At 36.0% G+C, this 24,874-nt stretch overlaps 1 protein-coding gene across 2 annotated transcripts; it reads left to right on the top strand.

Annotated features, from left to right (window-relative positions):
* Positions 1-23,439: 23,439 nt before the first annotated feature.
* LOC131065889 (membrane protein PM19L-like) lies at positions 23,440-24,507 on the top strand. 2 transcript variants are annotated; one of them, XM_059207359.1, is made up of 4 exons: positions 23,440-23,613; positions 23,694-23,919; positions 24,147-24,192; positions 24,287-24,507. In XM_059207359.1, the coding sequence occupies exons 1-4, from the start codon at positions 23,487-23,489 to the stop codon at positions 24,371-24,373; spliced, it is 486 nt and encodes a 161-aa protein (XP_059063342.1). In that variant the 5' UTR covers positions 23,440-23,486; the 3' UTR covers positions 24,374-24,507. The 2 variants fall into 2 exon arrangements, with proteins under 2 accessions (XP_059063342.1, XP_059063343.1); XM_059207360.1 differs by having other exon boundaries at positions 23,700-23,919.
* Positions 24,508-24,874: the final 367 nt, after the last annotated feature.

A 24,874-nucleotide genomic window follows, 5' to 3' on the forward strand; every position in this document is an offset into this window, starting at 1 on the left:
CCGTATAAGAAAAAAGATGATCAAATCATTTGGTTTTAGGAAAGATACATCCAATATAAGACATGATAGATGATCAAAACGTCTTGTTTCAAGAAAGATACATCCTATATAAGACATGATAGATGATCAAAACATCTAGTTTCAGGAAAGATACATCCTGTATAAGACATGATAGATGATAGTTGAATGAATGATGAAGATATTAAAGTGAAGAATGATTCCATTGGATGATGATGTTGGTGAAGGTGTTGTAGGTGTTAGACCCATGAGCTTGAGAGGCAGTCATGATTCTTGACTCGATTTATATTGATGAGGCACTTGTATTTTTGATTCGATATCATTGTATACTTGGACAGATTTTGTTGTTTTATGATGACCTATATGTAGACATGGACCTTAAATGATGATGATGATCTATATGCATTTATTATATGAATGATGTTATGATCTTTTCTCTTCATTATGATGATGCAATGATAAATGTTTTTTATTTTTGATTTTGATGACCTTGGATGCAAATGAAAATGATGAATAACCTAAATGATGCAAGTGCAATGATCTACATGCAAATGAACGATTGATTTCTACATGATTGATAAAATGATGCAAATGCAATGGTCTATATGGGAATGCAATTGAATGATTAATTTATTTTGATGCAAGTGCAATGATCTACATGAAAATGATGAATAACCTAAATGATGCAAGTGCAATGATCTACATGCAAATGAACGATTGATTTCTACATGATTGATAAAATGATGCAAATGCAATGGTCTATATGGGAATGCAATTGAATGATTGATTTGTTTTGATGCACATGGATGTCATTGAAAATGATGTGAAAATGAAAATGATCTATATGATATGCTTTTTATTTTTATATGAAATGCTTATAATGATTATGAATCTAAGTGCAAAGATGCAACTAAATGATTTGAAATGATTCTAAAGATGAATGCACCTATGATGATCAAATGCAAATTGTTTTTGTTTGTCCAAGTATACTCAATCTTTGTTCATGACCATTGATTTGTGAATGAAATGAGATACTTATAATGCAACTGACAATGAATTCTTATAATGCAAATGAATAATGAGCTAATCTAAAATGATCTAACTAAAAATGATACTGCCATTCTTCATATGTTATCTTGTAAGAGTGCTTGATTTCATCATGGAGCTTTAAAATGTTGTAAGAAAATACAAGCAAATTGACATAATGATTCAAGATGACCTGAGTATTTCTTACATTGATTTTGATATAGCAAGTTAATACAAGCAATGTGATATAATGAGCCAAGTTGACCTGAGTATTTCTTGTAGAATAGACAAGGATTATCTCCTTTCATGCATGACTTGGAATGTCCTCCTTGATCTTTTTCCGATCATATCCTAAGACAAGTACATACTTTAGTAAGAGATAAACCATAGACAACAATCAAAGAAAAATAATCATGCCCCATCATAGCTTCTCTAGTCATGGACATCCTTGAGTTGCATGGAGTACATGACTAGCAATAAAATCAAGATGTAAACACTGAATCTTATATGCCATTCACATGTTCTTATGGTCATTAACTGATATAATCATCTTGATGAATGATCTTTGATAATCCTTTATTACTTGCTGGTTGATTCTTCAGTTTCGGAGTTTAATGATTTAGTTATTATGAAATGCCTTGATTTTTCATTGCTTTATTGCTCATTATCTATTTCAAAACCCTAGGTGTTTTAAGTTTTTCTAAGTTTTCCAAATGTTTTGGATTTTCAAAGATTCAAAAGATCACCTTAGCAAAAAGAATTAGGATTTTGCCCCTAGTAGAAACAAAACTTTATTATGGATGTATGAATTGATCAAGATCCAAACCATGGTGGGATATAAATGTAGATTGATTGATTCTAATAAAATCTAAGATAGTGACTACGACAAGTGTTTCAAAGATTGATAATTGTTGGTAAGCTCCATATTTTCTACTAATGGTTCAGAGCAATGGATGCGAAAGATGAAATGGATAAGCTAGGATATGATGGAAGCGATAGATTGGATATGATGGAGTGGATAAGTGCACAAAGAGATCTCATAGATGGGAGAACTCACTTTTTAGATAGTGCCTGTTTGCCAGGTTTTCACCACTTGTTTTTATTGCACATTTTGATTTGTTTTTCTGATTTTTTTTTGTCTTTCATGATTTTTGAGAGATGAAACATGTCCTACCATCAATTGATAAAGATAAGACTAACCAGAAAAAAATCTAGCAGTCATACTGATCTATGCCATTGTTTTGATTTGTTAGATAATTGATAAGAATGTCTGGTTTCAAAGAGTGAGTACCCCGTGTAAGACTGATCTATCTAGTTTCGAGTGTACCTTTCCCTATATAAGACATGTTGATGTTGATAGATGAATTGATTAACTAGACATGTGATTAGTTTGATTGTAGACTTCAAGATGATGGATTGTCCATGTTTTGATTAAGTAAAAGCAGGTATTTGAAAGGTACCCGAGCCTTGTACAAGCCAGGAGATAAGAAGAACATGAAAGAAACATGCCTAATCACTTCAAAAAATAGAAAGATCCCACCCAGACAAAAAGGGGATCAACAAACATAACATTAAAAAACTAGAAACAAAGGATAGCACAACGATAGCAAAAAGATAGGATCTAGAACCCCTGCAGAAATAGAGACAGAGACCTAAATAGTTTTCATGATATCCTCAGCATGGACAACCATATGTTTCATGTTGTTCGCCGAGGTCTTTAATTCCTCCAACTCAAAACCTTTGATGTCACCCTTGGTCCTTGTATTGGCTCTAGTCCTCTTTTCATGACCCTTCTTGTCTGGTTGATCCTTGTCACCATCCTTCTCTGCATTCTTCTCAAATCTATTGATTAGGATGTTCATGTAATCAACCGAAGCTTTGAGGATCTGAAAATTTTGTTCAACAATCTTCTTAACATTGAGTTCCAGTCTATCAATTCTGCTACCCAGATTGTTCATTTTATTTTCCATTCCTTTAATCTCCTTCTTATATTCCATCTCATTGACCTTTTTTTCCGTTGCTATGATTTTACCCACCATACATTCAATTGCTTCCACATTGTGAAGTACAACAACCAGCTCCTTAACATGTTCCACCATGGGTTTATCACCAACTGTTACTCTTGTAATAGCCATCATATTAGTCTTCAAACTGTTAATATCCTTCACCATGGTTCTGATGGTATCACATAAAGCTTTTATAGTATCATTATCACCGATACCACTTTTATCCCCTTTATCTTCCTTTTGTAGACTTATGGTGTTCAAACCCTCAATGTTGCCCATCACCGAGTTTTCCTCCCCCTCTTTATCTTGACCCTCATCCTTCTTGTTCTCCTCAACATCCTCCTTAGAATCAACCAGAACATGGCTGATGTCTTTATTATTTCCCTTTTTTGTGTTCTTCCTCTGAATCTGCTTTCCAATTGCTTTCCCCTTTTTTTTTTTAATAATTTTTTTCTCAAAAGATTCAGTTTCAGACTCCGAAATGTTTTAATCCACCACAATCCTTTTCCTCTTAGCCTTATTCCTCCCTTTTTTACTAGTCTCTTCCAAATCTCCCTCAGTCTCTGAATCAAAGTTGAATCCACTGGCTTCACTCTCCGTAGTCTCATCTCTTACATTTTTGCCTTTAATAGGATTTTCAATGCATTTCTCGTTAAGCATTTTATAAAATAGAACCATAAGTCCCTGGTGGAGGGCATGGTCACCTTTGGGATCTTTCTGAACTTCCTTGATAATATGGTCCATAGAACAAGCAAGGTAATAAGGCAAGCTCACCTTTTCCCTATGGCAAAAATGGTTGAGTAGGACAAAGTGATGACCATAGGCTCTAGTAAATCTACCATCCAAAGTAATGTAGGCGATAGAAGCAAATAAAATGAATCTCCATGGACTGCATATCCTCTTTGGGGAATGGTAGGAATTGTTGATTTTCGCCATCTTTCTCCTCTCATCATCCGTGACTAGGAACTTGTCCGCTGCTTTATCTGATATGTTGTGGTCCCTATAAAATTTCATGCCCTCAGTAATCATCCCCGTAGCCTCAGTATTGACCTCCTCATCAACATTCATCATCTGGGACCTGACCAGGATTTTTCCATTTTTCTAGTTCTTGATGAAATAGTTGGTAATTGTGGGATCTTTCCCACTTAGCCTCTCCATGAACACATTCAAACCCCCCCACTGAAGGATGTCCCACACTTTTTTGTTCTTTCTCTATTCTGAGCAAGAGGTGGGTTTGAATCTTTTCTTTTTACCTCCCCTTTTTTTTGCACTTTCCTTAAAATTCCTTCTCTCGGCTTCAAAACCTCTTCTTTGGTTTTTGTGGATGCTCTGTAAAAATGCATAGAATCTGTGCCAGACAATTATGAGAAGACACCTATATAAATGCTCATTACCTCTGAAATAACCCTGCACCGATAAAAGTGGAAGAGGCATTAGAAACTATGATTAAAAGTACCATGTTGCCTAGCTTGGTTGCGGTCCAGATTAAGCAGGGATTTCATTTCACTTGCAATCTCACTCTCGCCATAACTAGTAATGATGTCTTTCGATTGGTAGCCTAATCAGTACAGGATTTGGCTTCCCTATACACATGTGTAAAAACATACATTTCAAATTCCTCACTAATTTTCTTAGTCACTTTAATACCATTGCTGATGGATTGTCCATGTTGTCATGCTTTGATTTTTTCAACTTTGTATTTGATTTTGTCGATTTTTTTAATTTTTAGTTTTTGGATTTTTTGTGATTTTTTTTTTGAACCTTTTCGATTAGAAGAAAGATGTATTTGGTTGTCCCAATGTATATCAAGACAAGGAATGGATGAATTATTGAGTTGAAGATGAATGGATGAAAGATGGATGCATCTTATTATGGAACATGAAGAGACATTGTCAAGAGCTTCTTAAAATCATATTTTTGTCCTTAATTTTGATCAAGATCAAGGATGGAAAAGAGGATATGGATAGAGAGAGGATATGGTTAGGAGAAACAAAATCATAGATAGTGATAGATGGTGGAAGAAATGAATATTTAGGATAGATGGTATAGATTAGCATGAAGCAAGATCATAGATAGCACTAGATGAATTTAGATAGGGTAATGAATACTAGAGGAAGGATGATGGGAGATGTGGTATGAAGAATAGAGTGGATGAAACTTTGACCCCAATTATAGAGGTCTCCATTTGTAAAGAGGTGATATGCAAGATTGTCACAGTATTTAGCACCACCTGAATAAGTGTTCCTAAACTTTTCAAAGATAGAGACCCAACCCACACTTAGAACCTCCAAAAAAATTCAACCAAACATATCTAGCAACTAGGAAGTAGACTCAAAAGGGAAGAAGAATCCCAAACTAGATCAAGGTACTTAGTCTTTGATTACCCATGTGTGTGCAATTGAGTTCATTCTGGCTCATATGATCTTTGTAATCTTCAGAATCCAACGTGGCTAGCTACATGAGTTACCCTGACTTCAAAAGCATCCTGAATAGAGCCTCGCTGCCAGAAAGAATCCATAGCTCCAATGAGGTTATCATTGTAATATCACAAATATTGCTCCATTGTCAGCTAGGCGTCCATAGCCTTGATGGAGTTACTCGCATATTCCCATAGCCAAGCTTTTGATATTTCATTTTTTTCTTCTTATTTTGGATATTTCTTTTCCTGATCATACTTTGGATCTTTTGATATTGTATTTTTATTTTCTTATTTTGATTGCATTGGCTTGTAAGTAATAAAACTTACATGGGTCTGATAATTATAGTGGCACTGAAGCAAAATTTTAGACTTTTCACTAACCATGTCTTCGACTAAGAGATCACAATGATTTAGAGAAATTGATTAAGTGTATGAGATATAGTAATCAAAAGATGTCGGTACCAAGATATGATAAGCGGTTCTTTTCTAGATTGAGTGTGTATCCCAACCAAAATATAATGTTAAAGAGGAACAACCTTAGAATATGAAGTGTATCCTGAATAGATATCTAAGAAAAGGATTGAACATGAGATTCGAGCATGGGCAAGCATGTGACAAAATGACACAAATGCCTATTTAACAAATGATGAATTTATGCAAAGGATTGAATGCAAGGGATGGAAGTATAGAAAAGAGGTGTTGGATAATAGATAGAATGTTTGAAGACTTGTGCGAGGATAGATGGAAATGTATTCAAGATGAGTGTTGGTACACAACTCAAGAAGTGATGAAGAGATGGAAGAAAATTGAATTTTGGGACATAAGAACCTAAAATAGATAAAGGAAATGATGGAAGAATAGTTTTTAAAAGATGATTAGATAGATTTTTGAAAGAAGTTCAAAGATGCATGGCTTTGTTGATCTTTTTTATGGATCATTTGAGGTGATGGAATGGTGGATGGAGGGAAGTAAGGATCCAAGATGGATGGAAGGAATGGAAGTATAGAACAAAGGTGTTGGATAATAGATATAATGTTTGAAGACTTGTGCGAGGATAGATGGAAATGTATTCAAGATGAGTGTTGGTACACAACTCAAGAAGTGATGAAGAGATGGAGAAAATTGAATTTTGGGACATAAGAACCTAAAATAGATAAAGGAAATGATGGAAGAATAGTTTTGAAAAGATGTTTAGATAGATTTTTGAAAGAAGTTCAAAGATGCAGGCCTTTGTTGATCTTTTTTATGGATCATTTGAGGTGATGGAATGGTGGATGGAGGGAAGTAAGGACCCAAGATGGATGGAAGGGATGGAAGTATAGAAAAGAGGTGTTGGAAAATAGATAGAATGTTTGAATACTTGTGCAAGGATAGATGGAAATGTATTCAAGATGAGTGTTGGTACACAACTCAAGAAGTGATGAAGAGATGGAGGAAAATTGAATTTTGGGACATAAGAACCTAAAATAGATAAAGAAAATGATGGAAGAATAGTTTTGAAAAGATGTTTAGATAGATTTTTGAAAGAATTTCAAAGATGCGTGCCTTTTTTGATCTTTTTTATGGATCATTTGAGGTGATGGAATAGTGAATAGAGGGAAGTAAGGACCCAAGATGGATGGAAGGGATGGAGAGTTTGAATTTGGAATGAAAGGACTTAAAATGGATTTGGAGGATGAAGAGTTTGACTTTGGAATGAAAGGACCTAAAATGGATCTAGAGGATGAAGAGTTTGACTTTGGAACAAAAGGACCTAAAATGGATTTGGAGGATGAAGAGTTTGACTTTAGAATGAAAGGACCTAAAATGGATTTGGAGGATGAAGAGTTTTCTTGATCTTGATCTTGACTTGGAGTAGCATCATTTGAGTTTGTCCTTTTCTCTTGATTTTGAATTAGATTAGTGAAGGAGATGGAAGGGATATCATGCTCTTTCTTAGGAGGTGGATGTTGAATGGGACTCTTCTCTTGAGATAAAATCATCATGGATGGAATACCAAAATCCTAGGGGATCATCATAAGATTCTCGATTGGTAGGATCTTGATAAAAAATGGGATTAGATTAGAGAGCCATGATATCTTGATCTTTATTTAGGCTAGGACCCATTTCCTTTGAATAAGATTCTTCTTTTTCAAGTGACAAGGGATAGTTACACGAGTGATAAAAGTTTCAGTTTAGATAGGTTGATGTTGTTGACTTGATAGATACATTGTTTTAGATACTCAAGCTCACTAAGTCGAATAGAGGGTTTGTTCGATAGGGCCCTATGACAAAGCACGTCAAATGATATGGATAAAGTCTTTTGATATGGAAACTTGATGATAAACTTGATGATTTGACTAACTTGAATACCTAGCTAGGTATTGTTGTTGCTGAGATAGTTGGATGATAAAATATTGATCACTTGGTTTGATACTCCCATAATTTTATTGGATGAAAATTTTGCCTAAAGATCATTCAAAATTTGATAACCACCTCAAATAAATGCTTTGTTGGATTTGAAAATTCTTTTCTCTCTATGGTTTCTCTTTGCTCTTTGTTTTGAATTGATTGTTGTATTGGTCAATTTGCAAGATATTTAAATGTTCATAACAAGAAGACATAGCACACATAAAAATAATGATCATCCCTATGCTAAACATTGAGTGTATGTTTTTGTGAGGATATTTTCAAATCCCCAATGTTTTCACTAGTTTGATTTATAATAAAGGACACATTAGATAGACACTTTATTCAAAGGTCATCAACAATATCATATCCTACTAGTCTTGATACTCCGTCAACTCAAACAACCTTGTCACCCTTTAAAGGGTGCCCATTTTTTTGCCTTTTGCCAGAAATTAACCCAAAGTGAATTGCTTCACAGTTGGGTAGTTATCTTGGGAGATATATGGTGAGTAATCTTGGGGGCGGATTCTTCCCCACCCTTGCACTATGATATTGCCAATGTATGGCAAGTGACTCAGCTCAAAGCTTCTACTTCTATGGTTCATAGTAAGGATTTCATTCGGCACGGCAAATGATAAACCCAATTAAGAGGCTTCCCAACTTTTAGAACAAAGGATTTTCACATCACAATGATACTAGGGTAAGGATATCAAATACACACTTCCATTGGAGGGGATTTTCATCAGCCTCCACATTTGATTATAGTGGGTTGGTAAACTTGGCGATAAAGTTGTTTCCCACTTGGGTCGTACCCTTCTCACTAGCCCTTTTGAGGCTTCAGGAAGGCAGACCCTCTAAAGGTTTTAATGCTTGAAAGTAAAGAAAGCATAAAAGAGTGGGTTTGGATTTTTGGCCACCCAATTAAGGGGAGAGCATATGCCTACCACTTTCGAGACATGAAGTATAAGTTTTCTTTTTAACCTTCCATAGCAATGTGATTTATCCTCTATTTGGAGATGTTTCTCCAACAAGCATGGTGTTTATTTTATCCCCACATAGAAAATGATTTTTAAAACTAGGAATTGGAAATCCTGGTCAACAAAATGAAAATTGTTGCAAAAAGTAGTTTGCTTTGTAAGAATGGACAAGTTGATTGTTCTTTTAACTTGCAATAATAAGATTGATTGTGCTTTTTACCTTTGCAAGAAAATGAAAGATTGTTGCTCTTTTTAGAGCCCAAAATTTTGAGGTGTGAATCCCAACTTTGCAAGAAAGTAAATGTTTGATTTGTTGTTCTTTTTACCTTGCAAATGTGATTATTTTTAGAGCCCAAAAATAAGTGAGGTACATTTGAGAACACCAAATTGAAAAATGAAGTTCTTTTTACCCAAAAGGAAATATAAGTTCTTTTTAACCAAATTTTAAAAAGCTAGAAAATAAATCACTAAATCCTAACTTAACGCCTCCAAATCTTCAAGAAACTGTTAGAAACCTGCAATAAAAAAAGAAGTTGTGAAAATCCAAAACCTTAGGTGGGCTTCCACAAGCCTAATTTCAAATCGTGGTTACAAATTTTTCACTCCTAATTATGAAATGCCCTAAAATTTGACTAAGTCTAAAATTTGGAGGATCTTCCAAAAACTAGATTTTGCATTATAACTCCTAGAGGTCTGAAACCCCTCTCAAACATCCTGACAATATATATATTACCCTTGCACAAGCCTAATTTCAAGATTTGATTAAAAAATTTCCACTCTGTTTCAAATGCGCTATCTTAGAGAACATATGCGCTAAAACAATTGTCAAATGCACTAAACCGTCTGTCAAATGCGCTAACCTGTATTACAAAAATGCTAACCTATGATGCAAATGCGCAGATTTTCAGACAAAAGTGCTAACCTACATGACATATGCATTAACCTATGATGCAAATGCGCTAACCTATGAAGCAAATGTGCTAACTTGTGATGCAAATGCGCTAACCTGTGATGCAAATGCGCTAACCTATTGAACAAAAGCACTGTTAGAATTCACACATGCGTGAATTTGCATTGCAAATGCGTTAATTTCACTTTTGCGAGATTTTTAAAGGTATATGCGAGGTCCATGAGTCCCATGGTGGGCGCCAAAATGTGTCGACTTGAATTTTATCCTCAACTCAAACTTGAATTTTGACCAATGGAAATACTACAGGAAATCCAAACTCAACCAATGAAACTACATGAAATATTTATGAAATAAAAATGCTATTATTACCTTCATGATTTATGTCTCATTTTGTCCTAACTCCACTATTCCTGGTTGTAGATGGTGTTCTCTCAAACAAGCACTGATAGCTTCCAAGATGGCATATGAAGAATGGACTAATAACTGATAGTTCACAAATGCTATGATATGCAATGCTACATGATTATGCTAAAATGCTAATTGCTATTTGCTTCAAGATTAAAACTCACGGATGCATAAGTCTTACAAATGATTTGGCTTACAAATTCAATTTAAGTCTAACTCTCTCTCAACTAAAACTCTTGATTTTATAGACCTTGAGAGGATAAGATGATGTGGCTCAGATCAACGGTCATGATCAGATCTATAGATTTGGATGACTATGAGCAAAGGTGAAGGTTAAGAGAAAGGGGGAAGGAGAAGACAAGTGTCACTCATCTCACCTAGCTTGGAGATAAATGATTTCAATTAAATTAATTAATAGAAAGACATGAAAATGAATTAAATAAATTAATCTTTTCAAATTAACTATTGAATAGAAGAATAATATTAAATAAATATAAAATATTTATTTAATCGCTCATAGCCATTTTTATGTGTATACATTTACCATGCCTAAAATTATTCAAAATGGTAAAATGATAAGAAAAGATACTGGCATATCTGCCATCAAGCGTAATATACCTCATGATGAACTTGGCCATGTCTGCCCAAGGAGCCATAAGATCTTTCCTATTGTAGCCACCATCAGCCATCTTGGTAACTCTTGAGCACTCCTTGTCTTTGTCAAAAAAATTTGTCAAGTCCTCCTCCCCAGTTTTCCTGTCTGTATAGAACCTTCTGCCATTCATCACCAGACCAGTGATCATCGCCACCAAGGTTTCATCAAGCTGATACTTGGCTCCATAAGCCCTCAGGATCCCTTTCTTCCATCCAGTGACAAAGGACTCCATTAGTAGAGGAGAAGGGCCATGAAGTCTATCCAAGAAGGGGACAATTCCCCCATCAACAATTTGCTACCACACATCCTTGTTTTTCTTCCATTTCTCACAAGTAGATGGTTCTTTCATGTTCTTGTCTCCACCCATTATGCTCTGGGTCACCAAACAATAGGAAATGGGCCACACCAGAGAGGTCTCCGAATAGTCGCAGGAAATGGGCCACACTCAAAAAGTCTCTCAACAGTAGCAGAAAATGGGCCACACATTAAGATAGAAAATCTAAGCACAAGGGAAGTTTCTAGATCTTTGGTTAGGGAAAACAAAAAGGAGTCATTTCCCCATCAACTCTATCAAATCATGATTAAAGATCATTGATTAACACAAGGGGTGCAATCATCACAAGCCAGATCACACAAGTTTTTTGGGAATGAATCCCTACTACTACACCATTTAGTCGCCACATACCCCACTACCAGATTGGCCAGTAGATCCGCCGCTTTGTTTCCTTCCCATTATACATGCAAAATTTTGAATTCTTCCAGCTCATTTATTATATCCCCGAAATCCTTGATCAGAATAGCAATCGTCCAGCTAGGATCCGTGTGCCCATTCAGACAATTGACAGTGTTTAGTGAGTCAGACTCCAGCCAAACTTTTCTAAAGCCTTCTCTTTTAGCCATGTGTAACCCAATGTGGGCATCGCTGGCCTCCGCAAAGTGGTTAGACTGGGTGACCAAAGGGAGTGCCACCATAGAAACCAGCAGACCCGAATGATTCCTAGCCACTCCCTCGCACCCAAATGGCCTAGGATTCCCTTTAGCCACCCATCCACATTGATTTTGATCCATCCCATATGGGCGATGCCAAAGAACATTTTGTCTGTACTACTTGGTTTTGTGCACTGGAATGGTAATATTCCAATCAATTTGCCATTGATTGATAGTGTATCATTCCTCCTGGAGAGTAGGGAGGGGATGGTCATTCTTTCTACTGGGGTAGGAGTGCAAAAAATTCTCCTTGGTAGAAATGCAAATTTAAGTAGCCACAACAAGCGCAGGAGTTTCCAAATCTCTAGAGACTATTATTTCTTTCTTTCTGAATTCCCCAGGCAATATGAGGAAGAGATAAATTCCAAAGAACTCCCAAAGCCTGATTGTCAAAGGGGCACTTTCATTCAAACCACATTCTTTGAACAGATTTAGGGAAGACCCAATTAGTGTTCCTGATGTTAAGGAAGTGGTTCCAGATATCCCTGACAAAAGAGCAGGGAAGCAGCAGGTGGCCAACATTTTCCTCCACCTCTTTGCAAAGAAAACATCTATTAGTAAGAGGAATACCTCTTTTGCAAATATTATCGATGGTAAAGATCTTACCCTACATAAATGGCTAGAAAAAATGTTAATTTTTGGAATTAAGTGCTTATTCCAGATACCTTCCCAGAAGTGGGGGGGGGACTTCTAGAGTTGAACTTATAAGCATCAGCAACCTTGAACTTCCTAGAAGAGGATAAATTCCATAACACTTCATCCTCCACATGAGAGTGGGGGATGTGTATACAATTCAACCAAGGTTACATAGGAATCAAAACAATATCCACATAATTGAGGTCCAACCAGGCTCCATCTCTAAAATAATCAGCCACCCAGACGCCAATATTTCTGAGACATAATTCTTTGAAGGGAGAAGCCCAAAAATAATCTGATAGGGGGCCATCACCATTCCACCAGTCATCCCAAAACCTGATTTTGGTACCATTCCCTAGCACCCATCTAGAACCATGCAAAATAACTTTGGAGGAGCTAAAGAAGTTTCTCCATAAATCAGAAACATTGTTGGGAAGATCATAAGATTCTAGAGTGTTTTGTATATCCAAAATATGGTATTTATGTTTGAATATGTCAATCCATTCATTATTCTCTTTAAGGCATCTCCACAACTGCTTGGACATTAGGGCTTTATTGAAATCTCTCGGATTCTGGATGTCCAATCCCCCATGGATTTGGGAAGGAAAACCTGATTCCAAGCCACATGATGTAATATATTCTTAGATTTAGTCCCAGTCCACAATTTTTTTTTTGTATTCTTTCTAGTTTATTAGCAATTTTGACTGGGATTTTGAATAAACTCATAGCATAAATTGGGAGTCTCTTAAGCGAAGCTTTGAGTAGATAGAGTTTACTAGCTTGGCTTAACAAAGCACCTTTCCACCTAGCCAACTCATTCAGGAATTTACCAATAAGGTTCACCCATAAAGACTCTGGGGCCAGACCATGACAAAGGGGGAGACCTAAATAAGAGTCGGGCATAATTCCAACTTTACAGCCAATAATCGAGGCAATCTTCTTTTTTTGTGCTCAGGGGTGTTAAAGAAAAAAATGGAGCTTTTAGCTAGACTAATTTTTTGCCCACAACCTTGTTCATAGATATCCAGAGTCTTTTTTAAATTCTTAGCTTCTTTAACCAAACATTCCCCCATAAATAAAGTATCATCTACAAATTATTGGTGAGAGTATGAGGAGGCCTAAGAGGAGGGCCATAATCCCATAATATTGCCTTTTTTGACTTCCCTTTGAATAATTTTACTGAGAGCTTCACTCATCAAAATGAAAAGGAAAGGAGATAGAGGATCCCCTTGTCTAATTCCCCTTGATGTGAAGAAGAAACTAGAGGCAGATCCATTAATCAACACATAAAATTTGGGGGTGGATACACATTGTTCAATGATCTAGATGAAGTTATCTCCGAATCCAAACGCCTTAAGGATTCAGAGGAGAAAACTCCAGTTGACTCTATCAAAAGCTTTCAGTAGGTCCAATTTCAGAAAAAAAAAACCAGGTTTTTTATTGATAGATAGGGAGTGGATGTTCTCATGCACCATAATAACAGAATCCAGGATCTACCTCCCAAGAACAAACCCATTTTGAAGCTTAGAAATTAAAGAAGGGATGAAAAACTTAAGTCTGAGCACCAAAATCTTGGTGAAGATTTTATATAAAGAATTGCACAAACTAATAGGTCTAAAATCTTGAAAAGAGCAAGCATCAGATTTCTTGGGGATAAGGATAAGGAAGGTCGCGTTCAGCTCCTTCAGGAGAGAGTGGGATCCAAAAAATTATTGAGCCGCAACAACCACATCAGAGCAAATAATCTGCCAAAAATTATAAAAGAAAAAAGAGGGAAGCCATCAGGACCAGGGACTTTGTTACCTTCAAAAGAGAAGACTGCATTGCGAACTTCATCAGGAGAGGGAATTCTGGTAAGCTCCAAGTTCATATCCTGAGAGATAATGGTGGGAACCCCCTACAAGATTTCATTTTGAGCTAGAGGGTCAAGAGGATCATCCACTGAAAAGGAGATTAGAGAAAAAATGATGGCTTCCTAGCAAATCTCCTCATGCTTATCAACCCATCTCTAGCCAATTTGAATTTTGTTTATTCTATTAGCAACCTTGTGTTTAAGAGTCGTCATATGAAACAACTTAGTGTTTTTGTCACCACTTTTAAGCCATAAAGCTTTAGATCTCTGCTTCCAAAATTCCTCTTCTTTGGAAATAATGTCATACAATTTAGTCATTTCAATTTCTTTATTCGAGACATCTTTATCAAACCTGAAAACTTGAGTATATTTTTGAACCTCCTCAAGATCCAATTTGAGCTTATTTTTAGCTTTGAAGATATTGCCAAAAGAGGATTTGTTCCAACGTTGACTATTAGACTTGACATTAGATAGCTTCATGGCTATACAAAACATGATCGTGCCCTGGATATCAATATTCCACCACTCCATACTTTTATCTTGGATGTCAGGGGCCATCAGCCACATTTTCTCAAATCTAAAGGGGTATGCTTTTCTACCAGACAACAGAGTCATCAAAAGGCAAATAGGGAAGTGGTGTGATCCAACATGGGCCAAGGCATTGAGTCTGCAGGAAGCAATCTGAATTTAATCAGTAGAGACAAGTCCCCTATCAAGCTTAACCTTAATGAGATCCTTCCCACTGCGTCTGTTGGACTAGGTGAAATTAGCACCAATAAGATCCAGATCCAAAAGGCTCAAATAAACCTTGTTACTAGGGGCATCTTAACTAAATCACGTCGTATCAAGTTCTTCGATGTCAAACAAAGCAATCTCTAGAGGCATATCAACCTTTGTTCTTATCTGAATCAATCTTCAAATCGATGTTTAGTTTCATCACATCAAATCAAGTCAGACATTTTCTCTTGCCAATTGATTCTTGTTCAATCAAGTTCGGAATCGGTTTTATCGCTTTGCTCATTTGATTCTTGCTCAATCAAGTTCGAAATCATTTTTATCACTTTGCTTAGTCGATTCTTCTTCAAGAAAGTTCGGAATCAGTTTTATCACTTTGCTCAGTCAGTTCTTGTTCAATCAAGTTCGGAATCGGTTTTTCATCTCTTTGCTCAATCTAGTTCAATCAAGTTCTAGATTGATGCTTGTTTCTTGAACCATCAAGTTCAAGAATGGTATCTCGCTCTTTCTCGATTCTTGTCCAATCAAGTTCAAGATCGATATCGCTTTAATCAATCTGTTCAGTTTCATCACTTCAAATCAAGCTAAACATCTTGCTCTTCATCAGTTTGTGATCCATCAAGTTCAAAACTGATATCTATTTGACATCAACTATTCTTTGAACCAATGTGCTGCTCGCACATTAATTCAAAGAGGGGAAAATGTAATACCCTAAAAATGGTCACCTAAACCATGGGCCGCTAATCTCGACAACATCACCAAGGTCCTAACCAAAGGCAATTTAATCAACCTTGAGCACCTGATTAATTAATTCTTCAATCATTAATGTTAGATGGCAAATAAACCACTCTATATTAATTAAATATTTATTTAATTAATTAAATCATTCCAAGTAAATCATTTTGATCAATTTTATCCTATTTATTTAATTAAATATCCTAGCATATTTAATTAATAAATAAATTTGCCATTTAATCATAAAAAAAGAATTAATTTACAAAAAAAGGAATTAATTTACAAAAAGAGATTAATCACAAAAGGAGGCATCAATCAACAAAACAAAGTGTTAAATTGAAAACAAAAGAAAAGAATTAAGTTGAGAGAAGAAATCAAACTTAAAATATTTCTTTTTCTAAAATTGAGATAACTTGAGAATTCAAAAAAGCAATTAAATTGAATTAATCATTTTCTCTAAAATTAAAACTCAAAACTTTTTGAGAAAATAAGTTTAGTTGCATTGAAAAGGCTTCTTCTAAATAAAAATCTTGAGTAAATTGAAATAAAAGTGCATGGAATCACCTATTTTTATCTCAAGTGCATGGAATCAACTAAATTTATCTCCAATGCAAACTTAGACTTATAATATGAATGCATTCAATCAAGCTATAATTGGAATCTATCTCAAGATTAACTTAATCTGATCTCTCAATTATTTTAATTGTGCTTTTTCTTGAGCAATCTCAACCGCTCATTTCTAATCGATCTTGACCATTTGTCTCTCTTTTGAGTCTCTATAAATTTAGCCTTCATCTCTCATTCAAAACACCTTGGAGATTTATTGTTATTATGCAATTTTTTCTTTGGAGTCATTGAAGATATTGTGCTTTGAGATTATTGCATCTTAGTTTAGCTTTTTGCATACTTATTTTAATAGTTATTGCTTGAATTCATCTAGCTTAATATTCATACATTTGGCTTAATTTTCTGCTCATATAGATTAAATCCTTCGTCTTGGTGTAGTCTAGTCACTTGTATTGCTTAGACAAATCTGAGAGCGAGTCTATACTCGCATCTTTTAGAAGGAAATAGGTCGATTTGTTATGATTTTTTATATTCATGATTATATCTGTCTAACCATGCATGCAATTTGACTTAATTGAAGTGTTGTGTTTTACAACTTGCAGATACTTATTCCACTTTTCACACACATAGTTGCTACATATGAATCTAGAAAGATTCACAAAATTCACGAGTGATTCCTTACAACAAGATATGCAAACTAGTTTTAATCACTATAGGTTTGGAAACCAATATGATGACATTCAATCTTTCGATCATACATGCAAACACAGAGACCTTCAAATCACTTCCTACACATATGGAATAGGAATTCATCTTGCACACTTTTTTGGTGTTATTTGTTGAGTGTCAATCATCTACAACATACAATATTGAGAATCTACCAACACTACATGCATCACATCATAGGGTGTTGGATACTCTCTCATTTCTCTCTCATCAGGAGAATGTTCATTGTAGTGGTCGATAGAAGTAATCCTTGAGGGGATATCATGAGTCCTTTATTCTATGAACTATATCCTTCACTTGTGCATTCATTATTGCATCATTTCTCTTTTGGAGATGAGTTTTGTTCCTATTCCAGTTTTTTTCCTTTACTCTGCTTTATGAGAAATTTGTATGTGAGTACCTAATATGGCCTAGTATTTGAAACTCTTTATCATGCATACATTACTACCTAAGTCACATTTAAGGAAGTTGTTAGTGTAATTAGTGTCATTACCTAACTAATTAATTGTTAACACTCTCTAGGTTAACTTATTAACACCTAGCTTAAGTTTACTTAGGCTTTCTAGGCTTTTTTTTCACCTTTTCTAGTTGAGAGATGTGTACTCACTTAGTGAGACACCTATTACATGAACACTAGCCACTCTCTCACACACATGTCAAGTGTTCTCACAAGTGTCCCATCTCTAAGGGCAAGTCAACCATTGTATCCAACTTGTCTACCTCATCTAGTTTGTCTGTATATGCAACCCTCTATGTACATTTTACTTAAGTATTTGATATTATTAAATTAGATTTTTTGTGCTCATAAGCTTGTTATTTGGTATTTTCTTCATAATCATGGCTAATCAAAATATGAGGCTCCCTCAAGAGGAAGGTTTGTGGTTGTTGAAATAAGTTTCATGATGACATTGAATGAGAGACCCCTAACATCCACAAATGCATCCTTCTAAGAACTAAAAAAATCAATTAAGAGAAGAGGGTCATGGCCAGTAATAGCTTTGATGTAGGAGGTGAAATTACCTTCTGGAGAATAGACTAGGCTTATTGGTCATTCTTAAGGGACACAATTATCGGGCTCCCGTTGGATGAGGTTGTCTCCCATGCCTGAGAGAAAATGAATGGAAGAGAATATAAGAACCAACACAAAGAAATAGCTGTGTAGAAGATAGCCACACACTAAAAAGGAAAGTAAAAAATAAATTCACTTCACAAAAAAATTTGGGGGAGGGGAGGTCACATTTGTCCCTAGGAAATAATAAAACCAAGAGATATCAAATGTGTGAAGCATTATTACAGGGGAGAAAAATGTCCTTGCCTCTTAAATTAAAGGTAATGCAATTTTTATAATCATTGGAATTCTCATAATACACATATTCTTGGAGAGAGTTCATATTAGTCTAGACCTTGATATTATGGACATAAGAACCCAAATTCACCAACCTGTCAACTGACATGTTACCTTCTCTAAAGGTATGCTTGAGAATAATCTACTATAAGCTAATCATGTTGAGGTGAGATTTGACTATAAGATCACTTATCTTGACCATTCAACATCATGATGATATTTCTAGAATATCCTTTAGAAATCACCATGGGGAAAAAAATTCCTTTTCCAACTCAATGCCATGATGAGCGGCTCCCACCTTAGTGAAGTTGGGTGAATGGACACCCAAATTAAGTGCATAGGAAAAGATCATCATGCCTGTCTAATCTCTAAGGATGCCACCCTCTGAGGGGACCTTTATCCTCAAGTGTTGATTATAATGATGATTTTATTTTTCTTAGTGATTATAGAATGATTTAGTTATTCATAAAAGACCATAACACAAATAAATTGAGTTTATAAGGTCATTACCACTGACCAAAAATATAAATTGTATTTTATTAGAAAGATTTAGTGTGATTCATTTAATTCATCTACCTCCACTATATCCTAGTAACTTTATAGGACCTATATACTCACTACCCTCATTGAGAGGTTGAATTTTAAAACCCACACTTTGTAGTTGCCGAAAAGAGAGATTGTGGTGACTTTTGAGGATGCTTGGTACATCATGTCACTCCTAGTCATTGTTTAGCAAGTGTAGACTACTCCTATGACGCCTCAATGAGATAGATAATAATATAAATGGTGCAAGTCTAGTCATGTAGGATATGGTTGTGACAATGTCACATATGTAGATATTATGGTTGGCAAGGCATCCTATGGGTGCAATTGGTTACTTGTTTATATTAGTATTTTAATCTTGCTAGATAGAAATAGTTGGTTGTCTCCTATGGATTAGTTTAAATTGGTACAAAGCTTAAGGAGCTCGCTAGACATTATCTTCATGGGGTCTTTTCATGGTGGAACTTATATGGTTATTTATGCATATTTAAGGATGTTAAAGGTGTAGAAATTAAGGTATGCTCACTTTTAAGGTATCCTTCATATTTAGGTAGACTAGTTGTTTTGGTGTTTAAAGGGTCATTAGTTTTCATATGGAACACTAGCCACATTAGCTAATGGTGAGAGCACACCACACTATGAGGGTGATACAATAGATTTAATTAACTAGGCTTGTACGATATTCATAGACTTCATATAGATAGATGGAAACCATTGTAAGGGTTAAATTTTACATAAGGAGGTATAGGAGGTCTTGATTAACTCCTGAGAAACAAGATACCATTATAGAGTGATGCCAATTTGAGCATGTATTATGATAGTTTGGCATTTAACAAGTGGTTCCTTTCACACCAATTTTATATCATAAATGTAAATAATCATTGCATAAATTGAAGAAGGTGAGTCAATATAATCATTGAATAAATTGAAGAATGTGAGTCAGTGATTAATAAGATATGATATTTTGGAATTTAACAAGTGATTACTTTCACACCAATTTTATATCATAAATGTAAATAATCATTACATAAACTGAAGAAGGTGGGTCAATGATGAGATTGACAAGCCCATAGAACTTATATGGTGTAATGATGCAACAAGATAGATATGCATACTACTAATTATGTTGCAACACCAAGATGTCACCCCTATTCTATGCATAAGATGATGCCTCCAATGACACACAAGTAATAGGAATAACATTGTAATTTAACATTCCTCACAAGAATAATCAGCAATGGGCTATTATTGATATGAATGATATGGAAAAAGACATCCTTACTGAATGGAACCTAATACATAAGGTCTACAGACCAGACAATAAGAAGAAGAGAGATAACATTGTATGGAGGTTTCCTGATTATGACTGGATAAAGGTTAATTTTGATGGGGCGGCTAAAGGGAACCCTGGAAAGGCTGCTGGAGGTGGAGTTATTAGAAATGCTCAAGGAACTTGCATTGCTGCTTTTGCTTCCCCTTTTGGAACCCAAAATAACCATGTGGCTGAAGCTATGGCCATGCTAAAGAGCCTCCAGTTAGCTCAGGAATTCAAATTTAAAAAAATTTGGCTCGAAGGGGACTCTTTAAATATAATACAAGCCCTTAAAGGTATTAGTTCTATTTCCTGGAATATTGCCAATATTATTAAAGATGCTAAAGATATTCTAAATAACTATGTTAGCATTATTATAACCCACACCCTTAGAGAGGGCAATAAGGTAGCAGATATCCTTGCCAATGAAGGGGTCAAATTGGAGAAGGACGTCAAATACATAGGGGAAAATCACATCAAACGGGAGATTAAGGAGCAATTATACTTTGATCGCCTCAATGGATCAAGCTAATATCATGATTGATTTCTAGGGAATGAGTACCAATGACAGATTTTGGGGGCGGATGAACTGCCAGATGATGAGTGTTTCTCGACATCATAACCAAGATCATATGTGTGCAAAAGATAATGGTAATAATAGTTGGGTTTGTATGAACATGAGTAGGAATCTCAAAACTACGAAAGAGTCTTTACAAGGGGAAACCAGAAATTCAGAGCTTTATCCGCGGATTGAGACTTGCAGCAGAGGATATTGTTACCTAGAAAGAAGAATGGGAGGCAACCTAAACAGGAATGAGCCTTCAGGTTGTGAGAACTAGAAGAGTGAAAGAAAGGTGTGGAGAAGGCTCCACAGACACGGTTTCACTGATTATATGGAGAAGCTCCATGGTAGTAGAAACTCTGTGTCTCACGGTTTCGCTAAAAGCTGAAGCAATAACAGGGCTACCCTGTTTGGGAAAATTTGGCAAATCGATGAAAATTTGATCTCGGAGGTCACAGGACTCAAGATGGAGGGGACAAAATTCTACAAGGATAGAAAGTATGCCGCTGAGGCCTTCAAAAATTCCCCGAAGACAGAGGACGAGAAGGGCAACCTGGCGAAGAAGGACAACATATCATACTACACCCCCCAACAGGTAAAACCTTTCTGGCAAAAAGTTCTTAGGGCTTTAATGGAATATTTGACTGTAGATGGCAGATTTACAAAAATTTACAACTATCATTTCGCTATCCTAAACCACTTCCGCCATGGGGCTAAAATATATTTGCCCTTCTATTTAGCCTCCTCTCTAAATGAGAGCCTAGCTGACCATGCCAAAAAGCCCAGCTCCTACCCTCTAGCGCACTAGGGACTCATTCTGCTGATTTATGAACATATTAAGGATAAGGCTAGGGCTACCAAGGATGATCCTTTGATCATCAATGCTCAAATATCTGAGAAATGCATAGACTTTGATTCAATTGGAGAGCCCAACACCCCTACCCATAAAAAAAGGAAGGTTGAAACCGAGGAGGATGAAAAGGATGTGCATTTTGATGAAGAAGAGGGAAAGGATAAGGAAACTGATTCTGAAATGGAGCTTAACAAGGAGGAGAACTATGGGGAAGGAGAGGAAGGGGGAAATTCTGAGAATTGTCACCCCAACCCTAAGGGCTCAGAAAATGAGAAAGAGGCTCTGAAGCCTAAGGAAGGTGAAAACCCTAATGCGAAGGAGACTGAACAGAGCAAGGACTCTGCAGATACCATTCTGGATACCGCCCGCAACTGCACCCTTGAATTCTTCAATTTTCAGAAGTGGGTGGTTGAAAACATCACCAACATGCAGGGTAAACAAAGAGAGTTGGAAGTTAAGATCAACAAGCTGATTAAGATGTCTGACTCTGGGAAACAGAACGAGAAGATGGAAAACAGTGAAGCGGAGGAGGAAATGGAAATGGAAGACCGGCTGGAGAAAGATCTGATAAAAGGTAACCTGAAACATTTGGAGGACATCATTAAAATCATGAAGGAACAGGTGGAGGAGGACAAGGACAATGTCAACGCTCGGATTGCCCGAAATGAGAAAGCCTTGAAAAGCCTTATGAACCACAGCTTCCAGGTTCTTAAAGTCTCCTCCTAGAATATGAATGCGCTGGTGAATCATCTGGAAAAAAAAAACCAGGAGAAGAACCCAGTAATTATTGAAGATGCTCCTACTTCCAGCCTAACCCACCAGACCCCTAGGTGCAGAACCAGGCAGACTACGGCTGAGAAGGACATGAAAATGAAAGAGAGTCAGATTGCTCAGGAAAACACTGACTTGAGGGAAGTGGCTAAGGCAATGATGCTCTTGGTGCATAATGCAGAAGAAACCATGAAGAGTTTTTAAATTTCTTGTTATGCTAGGCTTGGGGTCAATTTCTTGTTGGCCTCTTGCTGTCCTTTTCTTTGTTGCTGGTTTTTTTGCTGGTCTTTTGCAGCTGTTGTGTTTTGTTTCTTTCCTAAATATCTTTCGAATGTAAATGGGTTTCAGGTCCCTTAAAACCTGTTTTTACTTAATCAAAAACATTGTAATTTAAAGTTGGTAAAGGACGGGACTAAGGAGTGAACTATAGGTTTGATTGACCACAAATTCAAACCTCCCTTCCAGCCCTAAAGAATAAGAAGATTAAGAAAATTGTTGGAGATTGATAACGAGTAAAATAGCTTTTCGGGGAAATCAATTTTGTGATTGACAGTAACAGGGATAGCATGTGCGTGGTACTACTCTTCAGTGGTGCAAATGGTTATACCCAATGGAGATCTCCAAGGCTCATTAGTGATTATTATTAATACCACTGTTAATAGATTGTCCTGGAAAACTGTAAGGAATTTATTGTGAAATATAGCACATGTTCGAAATCCGACTGAAAGGATGGTTCTTGGTAGATTACTTCAAAACTGTTGATTCCCGAAAATATAAAAAAACACTTGGGCGATTAACTTTGAGCCAAGGAATTCGCAACAGTACCTAGAAGCCATTCCTAACAAGGTCGAATCGTATACGTTCGAACAAACGAAAACATGAATATAACCTACTTTATAAAAGGAGGAGGAAAACCAAAATCGAGAGGAATGTGATACTCTTTCCATAACAAAAGAAAAGGACTACAATGAAGACATGCGAATAAGAACTGTGTGATTTGATGTTAGAGGGGCCTTCAGATCTTCTAGGCGTCCTAATCATTGTCTACTCTATTGAAAATGGACCAGGAAAGAATGAAATTGTTTGCGGTGTTTATTCTGCGTCTGAACTTGGGCATTTATGGGATCCTATCTGCAACAGCAAGGTGGGCACTTGACAAGGCAATTGAACATGAAATCACTACAGGTAACATTCACTCTCATCATGATATAGATTGCTTTTTCATGCGAATTTGTATGAAAATGCAAATGTTTGGTCATGCCCAGTTGCAGGATTAGAATCTCCACTACCCAATCTATACTGGGCAATCTATTTTCCCATGGGAAATGCGGCCACGGGATTCTTGATAATGTTTGCATTGATAGCAGGAGTGGCGGGAGGTGTTTCCTGCCTTTCTGGTTTTCAGCATTCGCGGTCTTGGACAAGGAATACTTTCGCCTCTGCTACCTCTGCTGCTTTCACAGCCTGGGGCCTCACTCTCTTGGCCATGGGGTAAGCTATGTTGAATAAATTAAAGAAAAACAAACCTATACAATTATTATCTAAATTTAAGATAATCAAACCCACGACTATCATCCATAGTGTTTATTATTTATAGCTCACTTATTGTTTATCATCTGTTAGCATCTAAATAGCTCTAGGTTCTTCAGCTTCAACCCTAATCTGCTTTTACTTCAATATCAATGGTATGATTAATATTTTATCTACATTTCATGAAGATTGGCGTGCAAGGAAATGCAGTTGCAGGGCCGAAATTTGCTTCTGGTAAGGCCTTCATTCTATCATCCATATGTTGTAAATGAGGAATTCCATTGGTAACAACAGAATTCATTTACTCTGTGTTTCAATGGTTGTGCAGAAAACGGTGGAATCATTTGTGATAATTCTGTCCGCCACGCAACTGTTGTATATAGTTGCAGTCACTCACATTGGCATCCCTCAATAGAGCTGCTTCTTTTCATGGCACAATGTTAAAGTAGAAAAATTAATTGTATTATATAAATGAATAATGAAATCACATATTCTTTTCTTTGCCTCAGCATGGAGTTTTCGAATTTCTACTTCTAGTAAATAAAGTTGGTCGGGAAAGTTAAATATTTTTTTATCTCTTAAATGAGATTCTCTAAACCTAATAGAAAAGTTTATGTTTTCTTATCATTTAAAATTTGTATTAAATATTATTTATATAAAGATAAGTTAATTGTGCCAAAGGTGTTTTCTTATATGAAATTAATGATCTATTTTTTATTATCAACGGTGCTTAACATTGGAAATGTTGGTCTTAAGGTGCTTCAACCTTAGGATTCCCAAGGATATTATTTTATTAATCAAATGGTCCTATGTGTTGATGTTATTTAATGGAATATATTAAGTTTCCAAAGTGCAAAGCTTAATTGTGGGGCCCAGTGGCAAGTTGGGTGCAACAAGCTTTGAGGGGAAACAAAAA

Source organism: Cryptomeria japonica, chromosome 1 (assembly GCF_030272615.1).
Source record: "Cryptomeria japonica chromosome 1, Sugi_1.0, whole genome shotgun sequence".
NCBI lineage: Eukaryota > Viridiplantae > Streptophyta > Pinopsida > Cupressales > Cupressaceae > Cryptomeria > Cryptomeria japonica.